Source organism: Jaculus jaculus, chromosome 10 (genome assembly GCF_020740685.1).
Source record: "Jaculus jaculus isolate mJacJac1 chromosome 10, mJacJac1.mat.Y.cur, whole genome shotgun sequence".
In the NCBI taxonomy this organism is placed as follows: Eukaryota; Metazoa; Chordata; class Mammalia; order Rodentia; family Dipodidae; genus Jaculus; species Jaculus jaculus.
Window position 1 is genome coordinate 58,987,591 of NC_059111.1, and position 17,243 is coordinate 59,004,833.

Here is a 17,243-nt window from a genome sequence, read left to right on the forward strand (position 1 = left end):
GCAAGTCTGTACTGAACAAGTACAAACCTTTTCCTGTCATTCAATACCACCTATTTACATGGCATTTACATTGAATTATGTAATAGAAGTAATAGGGATGATTTAAAATAGTCTATGTGCTGATGTGAGTTGGTTACATTCACTCACCATCTGAAATAAAGAAGTTGGTCTAAGCCAGCCAACTCTAAGGTCTCAAAGACTAGGCAAGCACTCTACCACTGAACACTGCCAGTCCACTTCAAAACGTTTTTAACATTGCGTGCAATGCCTTATTCCCTTGTTTAACTGTCCAGCTGGATCACTAAAGTACAGAATGTACCGAGATCTGTCCTATCTCTGGAGTAAGGTAAATTGCCAGGTGTTCAACACCATGCCCATCAGATCGCATCTTATCTCCTCCTCTCAATCCTGCGTCACACATGCCTGTTGGCAGCAATTAGCAGCGAAAACAAGACTGAAACACTCTGGATGGATTCGGTACCACTTCACTCTACGTACCGCGGTTTTCTTGTAGCTAGTCTTGCTATGGCACTCCAGCAAACCCTTGTTTTGGAGCTTGGAGGTAAGCATTAGGCTTTGGGGAAGTTTGTCTCTCCGGGCTTCCGTAGGCGTTCCGTCCCCGGCCCCGCCCCTAGCAACGCTCTAGCTTGTGTTAACAACCGGCGTGGCATGCTCACGCCGCTCTGGTCCGCGGGTGGGCTGCGCCCGCGTAATGCCCTCTGCGTCGCCGCTGCCCAGGTCACCGTCACACCCTCGGGGCCTTTCGGCTACTCGAGCGGCTCTCGGGCTGCGCTCTGGGCACCCTGTAAGAGCCCAAGAGCCCCATGGCCGCCGCAGCCACGGCCACCGCCGACGCCCCGGGAGCGGGCGGCGGGAGCAAGCCCTGCAGTCCCAGCCATATCCCGGTGATCGGGGTGGTGACCCAGGACGAGGAGATGCAGGTAAGGCACGGCGTCTGTACTTGGGGAGGCGGGAGAGGGGCCGATGCTGCCGGGGCCGGGGCGAGGCTTCGGGGAGCGGGAGGGAAGTGAGGAGCTGTGTGGAGACCTGGGAGGTTCGGCGAGCAGAGCGGGGCCTCGGGGATCTGCGCTGCTGCGGGGCCCGGCTGAGGCTGCGGTCTGTCTGGGGACGCCCGCTGCGTGGGGCTCCAGGGACGTCCACCAAAGGGAATGCTTGGCTCTTCTTTGCGGTGAAGTTTGATTTCATAGATCATTTTATTTGCGCAGGGATTTTTATCTGTAGACACCTGTTGTATAGGAATGTTCTCGGCATAGACGTAAATTCTTCCAGGTATAAAGCCTTACACTCCAAGCTGGGCGTGGTGGCACACGCCTTTTAATCCCAGCATTTGGGAGCTTGGGTAGGAGATCGCTGTGAGTTCAAGGCCACCCTGAGACTACATAGTGAATTCCAGGTCAGCCTGGGCTAGAGTGAGACCCTACCTCGAAAAACAAAAATAAATAAATAAATTAAATAAAACTTTACACTCCAAGGGACTAACATTCTGTTGAAATTAGAAAGTGGTGGTGATAGGTCGGAGGGAATTGGGAGAGAAAACTGATTTTATTTTGCAATTTATAATTGATTTGGGGTTTGCTTCCATTATGGGTGCAAAACTAAGTCTTTCAAAGCTGGTTTGAGAAATTGCATATGGAAACCCTCCATGGATTTCCATTCGTTTTAAGTGGAATCCTTTCCTGCCCCACGCTAATGGTGCAGGGACACTCTGGGAATTTCTGTTGAGGCTTTGCAAATCTCAAATTGCGTCAGGAACTTTGGCTCCTGCGTTCATATCCCAGAGCCACTGGGAGTTCCTGAGGAGTGGCCTGTTGACTGGAGACCTCTTCTGTTGGGGATAGGGCTGAATTCTCCAAGGACAGCCACACATTTATGCAGTAGCCAGCTGAGCAACAACACTTTAGCAGGACTTGTAGATGTCAGAGGAATTTTTAATTGGTTTTGTGCAGGTATTCCAATCCAGGTGGGGGGAACTTTACAACCACAGCTAGTCACTCCCAAGAACATAAGGAAGTTCAGCTCTACTGCTGTACTCTTAGGCACAGGGCAAAACTGAGAAGCAGGTAAGTTTGGTGACTAAATAACTTCCTTTCTTCTTTTATTGGCCCAAAGATTATAGGAGGCAGGCAGACAGATTTAAGAGAGAGAGATTAAAGGTGTGTGCCACCATGCCCAATAGTTTTTCTGTTTGTTTTGTTTTGTTTTTTGAATATTTTTAAATGCATGCTTTAGTTATACCTTGAGTAACATTCCATTTTCCGAACTTTCCATAAAAATAACTTGTAAAAGGTAAAACTTACTTTAAATACTAAGCCACCACACATCATATTTGCTAGATGTTAGCTCTTTCTGACCTTAAAATGGAATTATTTAAAATACAGATTATAATTTTCAAGTGAATAGTAAATAGGGAAAACAATAGTTTTGGAATCTGGAATTTTGAATTGTATTTTTGTCTGAATTTGTATTCTGCTCCATGTTGTGATTTTCATAGAATGATATTCTACCTGAACATGCTAACTTCTATTTTTCTCTGCAAGAATTTTGATTATGCTTGCGATAATTATTCAAAAGTCTTCTAAGAAGACTTACCATGTTTTCAGGTATCACATATTATAAGGGCCCCATAAATCGTTACTTTTGTGGTTATTACTGATAGCTGTAATCACGAGATTTTCTTTTCTTTTCTTTTTTTTGAGGTAGGGTCTTATTCTGTGCCAGGCTGACCTAAAATTCACTATGTAGTCATAGGGTGGCCTCAAACTCATGGCGATCCTCTACCTCAGCCTCCCAAGTGCTGGGATTAAAGGTGTGCGCCAGCATGCCTGGCTACATTTTTATTATTATTAAATTCCAATGATACTTACAGGACAAGCCAAACCTTTTCTTGTGTGTAGTACTAGGGGAAGCCAAGTAGCCTGAGCTCTCAGATTGTTTTTGTAACATTAGTCCCAATTCTTATTGGCTCTGGCTGTCTATCAGAAGGTAGGGATGTTTAAGGAGAGCTCTTGTCCCCTAGGAGAGACAGCTTGACTGTGTGGAAATCATGACTTTCTAATTGGCTACCTTTTGTTTGGTTCGTATCTACATTAATGTTCCCCTCATTCTTTAAAGTATTTTTATTTATTTATTTATTTATTTGAGAGTGACAGACAGAGACAGAAAGAGGCAGATAGAGACAGAGAATGGGCACGCCAGGGCCTCTAGCCACTGCAAACAAACTCCAGACGCGTGCGCCCCCTTGTGCATCTGGCTAACGTGGGTCCTGAGGAATTGAGCCTTGAACCGGGGTCCTTAGGCTTCTCAGGCAAGCGCTTAACCGCTAAGCCAGCTCTCCAGCTCTCCAGCCCCCCCCTCATTCTTTAAAACATCACTAAGCCCTTTAGAGCAGAGCTTCTCAAACAACTTGTGTGAAGTACCTGAGGATCTTCTTACCATGCAGATTCTGATTCTGCAGGCCTAAGATGGACCTGTGAGCTCCACCTTTCTAATTGCAGGTTTCCAGCTGATGCTCTTGCTGCTGACTTGAGGAACTCAGTTCCCAAGCTGAGTAGCAATGCTTAAGGTATGTGCAATTCTCCAGAACTTTGTAACTAATTCCTAAAAAGCTTGGAGAAAATAGTTTCAAATTGCACAACACAACAAAACAGCTCGAAACTTCCCTTCACTAGACCAGATAAACAGTGAAGAGTAAGAGGAACCAAATGGGGCCTTAAAAGAACTACTTGCTCTCTCCTCTCTCATCACACTGCTTGGATCAATCTTGGATTAGTCAGTCTCAAGGCAACCCTTGGGTTCATATCACCTCTTCTCTGACCAGTTTGTTTTCTTTAGACACCACTTCACACTGTCATCCTCTTTCCTCCCTCAGAGCTCCATGCTCTGTTCCCTTTTAGCATTCCATTATTTACCACATCTAATAAAATTGCCTTGATGATTATGTAACCTTCTCTAGGCTTATTGTATAAAATCACCCTGTACTAGGTTAATGTTCCCCAAACCTAACTGAAAAAACTGGTTATAGCTGGTCCATATTGTAGACTTGATCAGTCATAATAACTGGTATGGGAGTCTGGGGCTCTTCCTCAATTGATTTGTAGCACCATAATCATAGAACGTCTGTGCTAACCATTAAGTGCTCTGTTCTACTTCTCCACCTCATTTTCAGATATTTCCAGTGCATGATCTGTACTTTATCTCCAATATATGCTCTGTCTAGTGTCACCACTTTAAAGGCACTGAAATCTCTCTATCACATCTTCCAAGGCTCAGGGTTCATTGTAGAACAGGTGGCAGAAAGAATGTAAGAGCCAAAGGAAGGGTAGGACTCCTTACAACCTGCTCCTCCAGACACAAAAAGGCCTGAATAGGGCTGGAGAGATGGCTTAGTGGTTAAGCGCTTGCCTGTGAAGCAAAGCCTAAGGACCCCAGTTCAAGGCTCGATTCCCTAGGACCCATGTTAGCCAGATGTACAAGGAGGTGCATGCATCTGGAGTTCCTTTGCAGTGGCTGGAAGCCCTGGCGCATCCATTCTCTCTCTGTCTCTCTATCTGCCTCTTACTCTCTTTCTCTGTCACCCTCAAATAAATAAAAATGAACAAAAAATTTTAAAAAATGGCCTGAATATGTATGACCTCACAGTGCCTAACACTACCTACAGAAGACCATCATAATAGGAGAAAAAGATCATGACATCAAAATAAAAGAGAGATTGATTGAGAGGGGGAGGTGACATGATAGAGAGTGGAGTTTCAAAGTGGAGGGAGGGAGGGAGCGATTTACTATGGGTATTGTCTACAACTGTGGAAGCTATCAATAAAAAAATAAATACAAAAAAGAAATATTATTGTTGTGTTTTTTAAAGATTTTAAAGAATTTATTTATTTGAGAGCAGATGATAGAGCGAATAGGCACACCAGGGCCTCTAGCCACTGCAAACGAACCCCAGACTCATGTGCCCCCTGTGCATCTGGCTTACTAGGGTACTGGGGAATCCAACCTGGATCCTTAGTCTTCACAGACCAACACCTTAACCACTAAGCCATCTCTCCAGCCCATGTTGTTTGTTTTTGTTTTTTTCTTTTTCTTCGTGTTGTTCTTTTTACCTGCAGAATTTCTCAGTGTAGTACTAAGCACATAGGAGGTGATATGAAACACTTTGGATGAGTGCCTGCTCTTCTCTTTTGAATTTCCCTGAGTCTTTTTTTTTTTTTTTTTTTTTTTTGGTTTTTCGAGGTAGGTTCTCACTCTGGTCTAGGCTGACCTAGAATTCACTATGGAGTCTCAGAGTGGCTTTGAACTCACGGTGATCCTCCTACCTCTGCCTCCCTAGTGCTGGGATTAAAGGTGTGCACCACCACGCCCGGTGACCCTGAGTCTTAATCTACCTTCAGATCCAGCCTTTCCTCTAGCAGGAAGGACTTCACATTTATTTTTGCACTCACAGATGTGCCTTTGAATGGATATAGTTCTAGGTCTGAACACACAACTTCTAACCAAATTGTAGCTTGTTTTAGGTTGTCATTGTTTCATTTGTAATAATGTGTTTTCTCCCACTATATGTGTTTCTTAAGAATAGAAAATAGACCTTGCAGTGCCTGACACTACCTACACAAGACTATCATAATAGGAGGAAAAGATCATGACATCAAAAATAAAAGAGAGGGCTGGAGAGATGGCTTAGCAGTTAAGGCATTTGCCTGGAAAGCCAAAGGACCCCAGTTTGATTCCCCAGGGCCCATGTAAGCCAGATGTACAAGAGGGTGTATGTGTCTGGAGTTCATTTGCAGTGGCTGGAGGCTATGGCATGCCCATTATCTCTTCCTCTCTCTCTCTGTGAAACTTTCTTTTTTTTTTTTTTCTCAATTTTTATTAACATTTTCCATGATTATAAAAAAAAATCCCATGGTAATATCCTCCCTCCCTCCCCCACTTTCCCCTGTGAAATTCCATTCTCCATTATATTCCCTCCCTATCTCAATCAGTCTCTCTTTTAATTTGATGTCATGATCTTTTCCTCCTCTTATGGTCTTGTGTAGGTAGTGTCAGGCACTATGAGGTCATGGATATCTAGGCCATTTTATGTCTGGAGGGAGCATGTTGTAAGGAGTCCTACCCTTCCTTTGGTTCTTATTTTCTTTCCGCCACCTCTTCTGCATTAGACCCTGAGCCTTGGAAGGTGTAATTGAGATGTTACTCAGTACTCCAGTCACTTCTTTCCAGCACTATGATACCTTCTGAGTCATCCCAAGGTCACTACCATCTGGAAAGAGAAGATTCTCTATCCAAAGTGAGAGTAGCATTAATATAAGGGTATAAATATTAAGAGAAGTACTTACTGGGCAGTTTGATATGCATAGTATATACATTTTTCCAGTCATCAGCAGATGTTACACCCCTAGGGCTCATGACTATCCCTGTTTTAAGTTTTCAGTGTCAGGGATGTGTTCCCCTCCATGAAGCAGGCCTCCATTTCCAATTGGAGGGCAGTTGGTTTCCACCATGACAGACCTGCCACTATTGCACCCGTTAGCTCATTTGGCCTGGCTGGCCAATTATAAGGCTTGCAGTGTCTACTGTTGAGTATCTTCACTGGTGGTATCTCTTTCTCCCATTGAACTGTGTGCAGAATGGCTTCTTCCAGCTTTCTGTCAGCTGGTCTATATGGAGGAGGTTATCAGCTTAGCTCTAGCAGGATTTCTCAGTGGCCTTGCAGCCCAAGTATGTGGAGTCTTCAGCAATAGGGTCTTACCATCTATTCCTGGTGGGAAAGCAAGGGCCTTGTCAATGGCCTATTATGTTTTGGGGGCATCAGGGACCTCTTTGGCCAACAACTCACTGGAGGTATCCCATCCCTTGTGCCATTTTCTTTCTCTCAAATAAATTAAAAAATAATAATAAAAGAGAGACTGATTGAGAAGGGGAGGGAATATGATGGAGAGTGGGAAGGGAATTACCATGGTTTATTGTCTATAATTATGGAAATTGTCAATAAAAAATTTAAAAACTGCATAAAACATACAGAATCACACAAAGAAATCATAGGAAATAGGGGACTGGAGAGATGGCTCAGCAGTTAAGGCACTTGCCTGCAGAGCATAATGACCTAGGGTTTTTTTTTTCTCAGTACCCACATAAAGCTAGATGCACAAAGTGGCGCCTGCATTTGAAGTTCATTTGCAGCAATTGGAAGCCCTGACACACCCATTCTCTCTTTCTTTCTGCCTGTCTCTCTTCTCTCTGTTTCTGTCTGCTTGCAAATACACAAATACAATAAAATAATTTCTTTTTTGGTTTTTTGAGGTAGGGTTTCACTCTAGCTCAGGCTGACCTGGAATTCACTATGCAGTCTCAGGGTGGCCTTGAACTCTCAGCAATCCACCTACATCTGCTTTCTGAGCCCTGGGATTAAAGGCATGTGCCACCACACCTGGCTTAAAATATTTTTAAAAGAATAGGAAGTAGGGGGCTGGAGAGATTATTTAGTGGTTAAGCACTTGCCTCTGAAGCCTAAGGACCCTGGTTCAAGGCTCAATTCCCCAGGACCCACGTAAGCACAAGGTGTCGCATACATCTGGAGTTCGTTTGCAATGCTAGAGGCCCATTCTCTCCCTATCTGCCTCTTTCTCTCTCTGTCTATTGCTCTCAAATAAGTAAATAAAAATAAACAAAAAAATTCTCAAAGAATAGGAAATAGGCAGGGGATTATCGTATATTTATATTTATGAAAGTTGTTAAAAAAAAGAATGGGCAATTCATCTTAATAGTTTCATGTTCTTCCCAGAATTCCTTTATCCTGAATTTACAATAGAAATTTAAGTCCTAGTTTATAAACTCTTCCATGTTCCAAAATTCCTGTCTTGTTCTGTCCTGTCTTGTCTTCAAGCTTTGCCAAGTTCCCCAGCCCCTGGGACTTTGCTATATCTACTGCTTGGACATTTTTCCCTTGATTACCACAGGTTATTCCCTCACCTCTTATGAGACTTTGCTGATATGCTGCCATCTGAGTCCTTCACTAACTACTTGATGTGAAATTTTACTCTTTCAGTATCTTAGCACTTTGTACCCATTTAGTTTACCCGAGACCATTGTCACTATACTATACAACTTATTGACTTTTTTTTTTTTTATTTCCCCAGAGCATACAGATCTAAACAGTAGGTTTTGTGGGTTTCACTGCCATATCAGTACCAAGAACAATGCCTAGTATAATGTAGGCACTTTAAGTTCATGATTTAGAAACCTTTGCCCAGGTTTCATTTGGAATCTAGATGTTCATGCCCCTGCTACCATAACAAGGAAATGAATCCAGCACATCACTGCTAGAAAACTTACCCATAGCTCCAATACAAGCTCTTCCCCAGCATTGACTGTCTCATGAAATGGCAAGACCATTCATAAAATTGCTCAACCAATAAGGCGCTTGCCTGCAAAGCCTAAGGACCCAGATTTGATTCCCCAGTACCCACATAAGCCAGATCAGGATGGCACATGTGTCTGGAGTTCGTTTGCAGTGTCTAGAGGCCCTGATGCGTCCATTGTCTCTCTTTGCCTCCCCCCTTTCTGTCAAATAAATAAATAATTTTTGAATTGCTCAACCAAGAAAGTCACCTTTGCCTTTCTTCTGTTTCCCCCTGCATCCAATCACTTATTCCATTCTGTTGATTCAACCTCCTTGATGTTTAACTCTAGTCACTAGTCTGTATCAGTTGCTGAAGTTACAGATAGATGGCTTTCCTACCTTGAGAGAAAGTGTGTGTGCATGTGTGTGTGTGTGTGTGTGTTGGTGGTGGTAGTAGTTTCCATGGGGATCCCCAAGGATTAAGCAGAGGCTAGGCATCCAACTGGATTGAACTGGGAAGCAGAGTTACATATTTTATGTTGGCTATTTCTGTTTGTCTTTCTCTGACTGATACTGGGTTGAAATCAAAAGTTACAAAAAATGGAGAAGCTGGCAGTCAATGACTGTCTTGATTTTTCTGAGTCAATTACTGAGAAGGTGTGGCTTGCTGTTTTAGGTTGCTACAAAGTTCTTAGGTTCAGACTGAGTTCCCTTGTCATGTATAGTCTGGCCAATGTTTGTTAATATATTTAGTCTCTGGAATCATTCCTGATCATCCTGACATCTTTAGAATAACATACAAGGCTTTTGATAGTTGCCTATGAGAAGGGCAATGTGCTCATCATACCTAGCACACTTCCTGAAGCGGAAATTGCTAATAAATACTTATGGAAGACTAAGGAAGGTAGGTGAACAGGAAAAAAAAAAAAACTTTGAAAATGAACCATTCAGCTAAGACACAGAACAACATGCAGTGATGGTGCAGGACAAATCCAGTGGGGATCTTTGCTACTCTCTGCTTCTTATAAAAAGCTATGCCTGCCCACTTGAAGAGAAATAATACATATAGCTATTATTTAAAAAAAAAAAAAACCTGCAGCAGCTTTTCATTCAAATGTCATTATCTAACCCTCAAAGCAAATATTTAAGATAATCAAAACATTAACACACGTACTACCTATAAATATATCTCCGTCTATAAAGTCTAAGAACACAGAAGAAAAAGAAAATAAAACTGGGTAGGTGTATATGGCATTGTCCAAATGTTCAGAAGCAAAATGCTTGTTGCAGTCCGGTTCGCATTGCTGGTAGAAATCACCTAACCAAGAGCAGCTTCTGGGAAAAAGAGTTTTATTTTGGCTTACAGGCTCGAGGGGAAGCTTCACGATGGCAGGGGAAAACAATGGCATGAGCAGAAGGTGGACATCACCCCCTGGCCAACATAGGATGGACCACAGCAACAGGAGAGTGTGCCAAACACTAGCAAGGGAAAACTGGCTATAAAGCCCATAAGCCTGCCCCCAACAATACACTCCCTCCAGGAGGCATTACTTCCCAAATATCCATCAGCTGGGAACCTAGCATTCAGAACACCTAAGTTTATGGGGGACACCTGAATCAAACCACCACATTCCTCCCCTGGCCCCCGTAAGCTGATATCCATACATGATATAAAATACAATGCATTCAGTCTGACTTTAAAAGTCCCCATAGTTTTTATCAATTCCAATGATGTTCATACATCCCCAGAGTTCAAGATCTTTTAACTGAACCATAGTACCAAAAAATAACCTCAAAAAACCCATAATGGCACAGAATAAATATTCACACTGCACTAGATGGCATTGGGCATAGCATAAAAACATTCAACCAATACAAGATTTAAAACAACCAGGGCAAATATCAAACTCTGTAGCTTCAAGTCCAGCAACTCCAGCCAGTGACAAATCTTCAAGTCCGATAATTCTAACCAGCAACAAGTCTCTGGCATTCCAATTCCGCCCCTCCAGCTAGGCTACTCACAGTCCTGGGAAACTTCATCGGGGCCGGCAGCACCTTGGCAGCCATCTCATGGTCCCGGCATCTCCACTGGGTCTCCATTGCAAGCCACGGTTCATCCTCATGGCCCCATGGGATCTCTATGCAGGCAACCAGCAAACCTGCTTCACACTGCCCATGGCCATTTCCAAAACACAAGACCGTGTTGCAAACTCAATGACCCTCTTTCCAGCATTTTTATACTCCACGATAACAGGCAGGGTGCCAATTTGTTAATCCAGGGGGGATTAAAGTAGACTTTGCAGAACAGGACTTCTTGAGCACTCAGGCCCCTTCAAAAGAGTCTACATTCTTCTTGTTGCCCCAGTGCAGGTCAGCTAGCCCAGTCTCATAGGTTGTAATCTCTCAGTTGCAGCTGAACGGGCAACAGTTCACCCAAAGATTTTTCTTTCTGTGCCATATCCCTCTACTCACGCCAGTTCATTTCTACACAAAGCAACCCTGCACAACTTCTTTTCAGGACATGAGCATAAGAGCAAGCTTCTCACACAAACTGCTAGCCCGGTTCAAGCAAAGCTCTTTCTCACTCTCATAAGCCAAACCTCACAGTCCATAGTTCTTATTGCATTCAGGTCTTGCAGCTCAGACCAGAATAGTCCATCAAGCTGTACTTACAGCACTACAAGGCATCTCTTAGGCCAAGGTTTCAAATCCTCCCATAGTCCTCTTGAAAATCAGCTCCAAAAGGCCAAAGCCACACAGCCAGGTGTCTAGCAGCAATCCCATTCCTTGGTACCACTTTACTGTTGCAGTCAGGTTTGCATTGCTGTTAGAAATCACCCAACCAAGAGCAGCTTCTGGGAAAAAGAGATTTATTTTGGCTTACAGGCTCAAGGGGAAGCTCTGCGATGGCAGGGGAAAACGATGGCACGAGCAGAGGGTGGACATCACCCCCTGGCCAACAGAAGATGGACCATAGCAACAGGAGGGTGTGTCAAACACTGGCATGGGGAAACTGGCTATAAAGCCCATAAGCCCACCCCCAACAATACACTTCCTCCAGGAGGCATTAATTCCCAAATATCCATCAGCTGGGGAGCTAGCATTCAGAACACCTAAGTTTATGGGGGACAACTGAATCAAACCACCACAATGCTGTTTACCAAACTTTTTGCTAATGGCAAATTTATAATTTTGTTCTTTTTTTCTTAATTTTTATTTATTTGACAGAGAAAGAGAGGGAGAGACAAAGGGAGAATAGGTATGCCAGGGCCTCCAGCCACTGCAAACAAACTCCAGACATGTGCACCCCCTTGTGCATCTGGCTAATGTGGGTCCTAGGGAATCAAACCTGGGTCCCTTGGCTTTGCAGGCAAACTGCATTAACCACTAAGCCATCCCTCCAGCCCTGTTCTTTTGGTGTTTCTTCTTTTTAAATGTGCATTTCTTTAATTTTTTTTTTTTTTTTTTTTTTTTTTTTTTTTTGCTTTTTTGAGGTAGGGTCTCAGTCTAGCCCAGGCTGACCTGGAATTCACTATGGTGTCTCAGGGTGGCCTTGAACTCACAGCGATCCTCCTACCTCTGCCTTCCAAGTGCTGGGATTAAAGGCGTGCGCCACCACGCCCGGCGCATTTCTTTAATTTTAAAAAATATACACAGGAGGAATCATGTGTTTTACATAGGAACACACACATTAACAAAGCATTTCTTATAGTTTTCCAAAATTCTATTATATCAGTCCAAAATTTATAAATTAAATATATCAGAACTTTTTAAGTTAAAATGAAGTTCCTGAAACTACTGGGTATGCTAGACTTTTTCCAAATTCAAATGAACAGAGTGTGAGTATGATTTAGTAAATACAGTTTACTGTTAGCTTCACTGCCTGTAATTCTAGAAGATGCAACTTTATTGTGACTTGCAAACAGGATGCATCTCTTAAAAAACTGATAGAAAACTTCCATACATATAGCTCTATCTGATAGATAACAGTGCAACACTATTCATAATTATAGAAATACTACAGAACCCAAGAGCATGGGGTCTTTTGGTTTTTCAAGGTAGGATCGCACTCTAGCCCAGGCTGACCTGGAATTCACTCTATAGTCTCAGGCTGGCCTCAAACGCACAGTGATACTTCTACCTCAGCCTCCCAAGTGCTGGTAGTTAAGGCATGCACCACTACATCTGGCTGAATTTATAATCTGACAGTAACATTTAATAGTTGGCAACTGAAATACTAAGTGAAAATATATATTTTTTGTTGTTGTTTATCAAAGGCAGGGTTTCACTGTAGCCCAGGCTGACCTAGAACTCCTGGCAATCCTCTACTATGTCAGCCTCCCCAGTGTTGGGATTTAAGGTGTGTGTCACAGCACCTGACTCAATGAATGTAAATGCTTAGCAAACCATTTTTATTACTATTTTAAGATCGTTTTTAGTAAATAACCTCATTCAGATACTGTGCTGATTTGATTCGGGTGTCCCCTATAAACTTAGGTGTTCTGAATGCTAGGTTACCAGCTGATGGAGATTTGAGAATTAACACCTCTTGGAGGTAGTGTATTGTTGGGGGTAAGCTAATGGGTATTATAGCTAGTTTCCCCTTGACAGTGTTTGGCATACTGTCCTGTTCCTGTTGTCCACTGTCTGTACTAAGTTTGGCATCAATAGTTGTCAGGCACTGCAAGGCAGTCCACCTTATAGGGAGTGATGTCCAGCCCTCTGCTCATGCCATCAATTTCCCCTGCCATCATGGAGCTTCCCCTCAAGTCTATAAGCCAAAATAAATCCTTTTATCCACAAAGGCTTCTCTTGGTCAGATAATTTCTGCCAGCAATGCAAACCTGGCTTCAAGAGTAATGTTGGTGCCAAGGAGTGGTGACAATCTCTGCTAGACACCTGACTGTGTGGCTTTGGCTCTTTGGAGCTGATTTTCAAAAGGAATGTGAAAGGATTTGAAACCTTGGCTTAAGAGATGCCTTACAGTTTGATGGACTATTCTGGTCAGAGTTGAAAGACCTGAATGTAGTACGAACTATGGACTGTGAGGTTTGGCTTATGAGGGTGAGAAAGAGCTTTGTCTGAACTGGGCTAGAAGCAGTTTGTTTGTGAGGCTTACTGTTAGGGCCATATCCTGAAAATTTGTGCAGGGTTGCATTGTGTAGAAATGGACTGCTATGAGCAGAGGGATAGGGCACAGAAAGAAATCTTTAGGCTGAAACTGCTGCCCATTCAGCTGCAATTGAAAAATTATCTTTGAGATTGGGCCAGCTGACCTGCATTGGGGCAACAGGAAGAATGCAGACTCTTTTGAAGGGGCTTGAATGCTCAAGGGGTGTCCTGTTCTTCAAAGTCTACTTTATTTCCCCCTGGATTAACAAATTGGCACTCTACCTGGTATTACGGAGTATAAAAAATGCAGGAAAGAGAGGGTCATTGAGTTTGCATGCAGTCTTGTGTTTTGGAAATGGCCATGGGCAAGTTGAAGCAGGTTTGCTGGATGCCTGCATAGAGACCCAATGGAGCTGTAAGGATGAACCATGGGTTGCAGTGGAGACTCAGTGGAGAGGCTGGGACCTCGAGATGACTGCAAAGGAAAGCTGCCAGCCCCAGATGAAGTTTTCCAGGACTGTGAGTAGCCTACCTGGAGGTGTGGAATTGGAACTCCAGAGAACTGTTGCTGATTAGAATTATCTGACTTGGAGACTTGTTGGACTTGGAGCTTGATGTTTGCCCTGGTTGTTTTAAATCTTGTATTGGTTGAATATTTCTGTGCTATACCCAGTGCCCTCTTTTGCAATGTGAATGTTTATTCTGTGCCATAATGTTTTTTTTTTTTAATTTTTATTAACATTTTCCATGATTATAAAATATATCCCATGGTAATTCCCTCCCTCCCCACCCCCACACTTTCCCGTTTGAAATTCCATTCTCAATCATATTACCTCCCCATTACAATCATTGTAATTACATATATACAATATCAACCTATTAAGTATCCTCCTCCCTTCCTTTCTCCACCCTTTATGTCTCCTTTTCAACTTACTGGCCTCTGCTACTAAGTATTTTCATTCTCACGCAGAAGCCCAGTCATCTGTAGCTAGGATCCCCATATGAGAGAGAACATGTGGCGCTTGGCTTTCTGGGCCTGGATTACCTGACTTAGTGTAATACTTTCCAGGTCCATCCATTTTTCTGCAAATTTCATAACTTCATTTTTCTTTACCGCTGAGTAGAACTCCATTGTATAAATGTACCACATCTTCATTATCCACTCATCTGTTGAGGGACATCTAGGCTGGTTCCATTTCCCAGCTATTATAAATTGAGCAGCAATAAACATGGTTGAGCATGTACTTCTAAGGAAATGAGATGAGTCCTTTGGATATATGCCTAGGAGTGCTATAGCTGGGTCATATGGTAGATCAATCTCTAGCTGTTTTAGGAACCTCCACACTGTTTTCCACAATGGCTGGACCAGATTGCATTCCCACCAGCAGTGCAGAAGGGTTCCTTTTTTTCCACATCCCCGCCAACATTTATGATCATTTGTTTTCATGATGGTGGCCAATCTGACAGGAGTGAGATGGAATCTCAATGTAGTTTTAATCTGTATTTCCCTGATGACTAGTGACGTAGAACATTTTTTTAGGTGCTTATATGCCATTCGTATTTCTTCCTTTGAGAACTCTCTATTTAGCTCCTTAGCCCATTTTTTGATTGGCTTGTTTGATTCCTTATTAGTTAACTTTTTGAGTTCTTTGTATATCCTAGATATTAATCCTCTATCAGATATATAGCTGGCGAAGATTTTTTCCCATTCTGTAGGTTGCCTCTTTGCTTTTTTCACTGTGTCCTTTGCGGTGCAAAATCTTTGTAATTTCATTAGGTCCCAGTGGTTAATCTGTGGTTTTATTGCCTGAGCAATTGGGGTTGTATTCAGAAAGTCTTTGCCAAGACCAATATGTTGAAGGGTTTCCCCTACTTTTTCCTCTAGCAGTTTCAAAGTTTCCGGTCTGATGTTAAGGTCTTTAATCCATTTGGACTTAATTCTTGTGCATGGCGAGAGAGAAGAATCTATTTTCATCCTTCTGCAGATATTTATCCAGTTTTCAAAACACCATTTGCTGAAGAGGCTGTCTCTTCTCCAATGAGTATTTTTGGCATTTTTATCGAATATCAGGTGGCTATAGCTACTTGGGCTTACATCTGGGTCCTCTATTCTGTTCAACTGATCTACATGTCTGTTTTTGTGCCAGTACCATGCTGTTTTTGTTACTATGGCTCTGTAGTATAGGTTAAAATCAGGTATGGTGATACCACCATCCTCTTTTTTGTTGCTCAGTATTATTTTAGATATTCGAGGTTTTTTGTGATTCCAAATGAATTTTTGGATTGTTTTTTCTATTTCCATGAAGAAAGCCTTTGGAATTTTGATAGGGATTGCATTAAATGTGTAGATTGCTTTTGGTAAGATTGCCATTTTCACGATATTGATTCTTCCAATCCAGGAACAAGGGATGTTTCTCCACTTTCTAGTGTCTTCTGCAATTTCTCGCTTGAGTGTTTTAAAGTTCTCATTGTATAGATTCTTTACTTCCTTGGTTAGGTTTATTCCAAGGTATTTTATTTTTTTTGATGCAATTGTGAATGGGAGTGATTCTCTGATTTCATCCTCTGTGTGTTTGTTGTTAGCATATATGAAGGCTACTGATTTCTGTGTATTTATTTTGTATCCTGCTACATTGCTGTAGGTTTTGATCAGCTCTAACAGCTTGCTAGTAGAGTCTTTGGGGTCCTTTATGTATAGAATCATGTCATCTGCAAATAATGATAACTTGATTTCTTCCTTTCCAATTTGTATCCCTTTTATGTGTGTCTCTTGCCTTATTGCTATGGCTAAGACTTCCAAAACTATATTAAATAGAAGTGGAGACAGGGACACCCTTGTCTTGTTCCTGATTTTAGTGGAAAAGCTTCCAGTTTTTCCCCATTTAGTAATATGTTGGCTGTAGGCTTGTCATAAATAGCCTTTATTATATTGAGATATGTTCCTTCTATTCCCAGTCTCTGTAGGACTTTTATCATGAAGGGATGTTGGATTTTGTCAAATGCTTTCTCTGCATCTAATGAGATGATCATGTGATTTTTGTCCTTCAACCCATTTATGTAATGTATTACATTTATAGATTTGCGTATGTTGAACCATCCCTGCATCTCTGGGATAAAGCCTACTTGGTCCGGGTGAATGATCTTTTTGATATACTCTTGTATTCTGTTTGCCAATATTTTGTTGAGAATTTTTGCATCTATGTTCATGAGGGAGATTGGTCTGTAATTTTCTTTTTTTGTTCTATCTTTGCCTGGTTTTGGTATCAGGGTGATGCTGGCCTCATAGAAGGAGTTTGGTAGAATTCCTTCTTTTTCTATTTCCTGGAAAAGCTTGAGAAGCAATGGTGTTAGCTCTTCCTTAAAAGTCTGGTAAAATTCAGCAGTGAATCCATCCGGGCCTGGGCTTTTTTTAGTTGGGAGATTATTGATAACTGCTCGGATCTCCATGTTTGTTATAGGTCTATTTAAGTGATTAATCTCATTTTGATTTAATTTAGGTAGGTCATATAGATCAAGGAAATCATCCATTTCTTTCAGATTTTCATACTTTGTGGAGTATATGCTTTTATAGTATGTCCCTATGATTTTTTGAATTTCTCTGGAATCTGTTGTGATGTTACCTTGTTCATCTCTGATTTTATTAATTTGTGTCTCTTCTCTCTTTCTTTTGGTCAGATTTGCTAAGGGTTTATCAATCTTGTTTATCCTTTCAAAGAACCAACTCTTTGTTTCATTAATTCTTTGGATTGTTCTTTTTGTTTCTATTTCATTA

At 42.1% G+C, this 17,243-nt stretch overlaps 1 protein-coding gene across 4 annotated transcripts in view; it reads left to right on the plus strand.

The window, feature by feature from the left end:
* The first annotated feature begins 704 nt into the window (after nt 1–704).
* Cfap69 (cilia and flagella associated protein 69) overlaps nt 705–17,243 on the plus strand; it is a 115,447-nt gene continuing 98,908 nt past the window's right edge. For 3 of the 4 annotated variants that reach the window (XM_045159902.1, XM_045159904.1, XM_045159903.1), the window contains exon 1: nt 705–941. In XM_045159902.1, coding sequence (XP_045015837.1) covers nt 825–941 — 117 coding nt within the window. In that variant the 5' untranslated portion in view covers nt 705–824. The remainder of the gene's footprint in view (nt 942–17,243) is intronic. The other variant, XM_045159905.1, reaches the window with a different exon arrangement.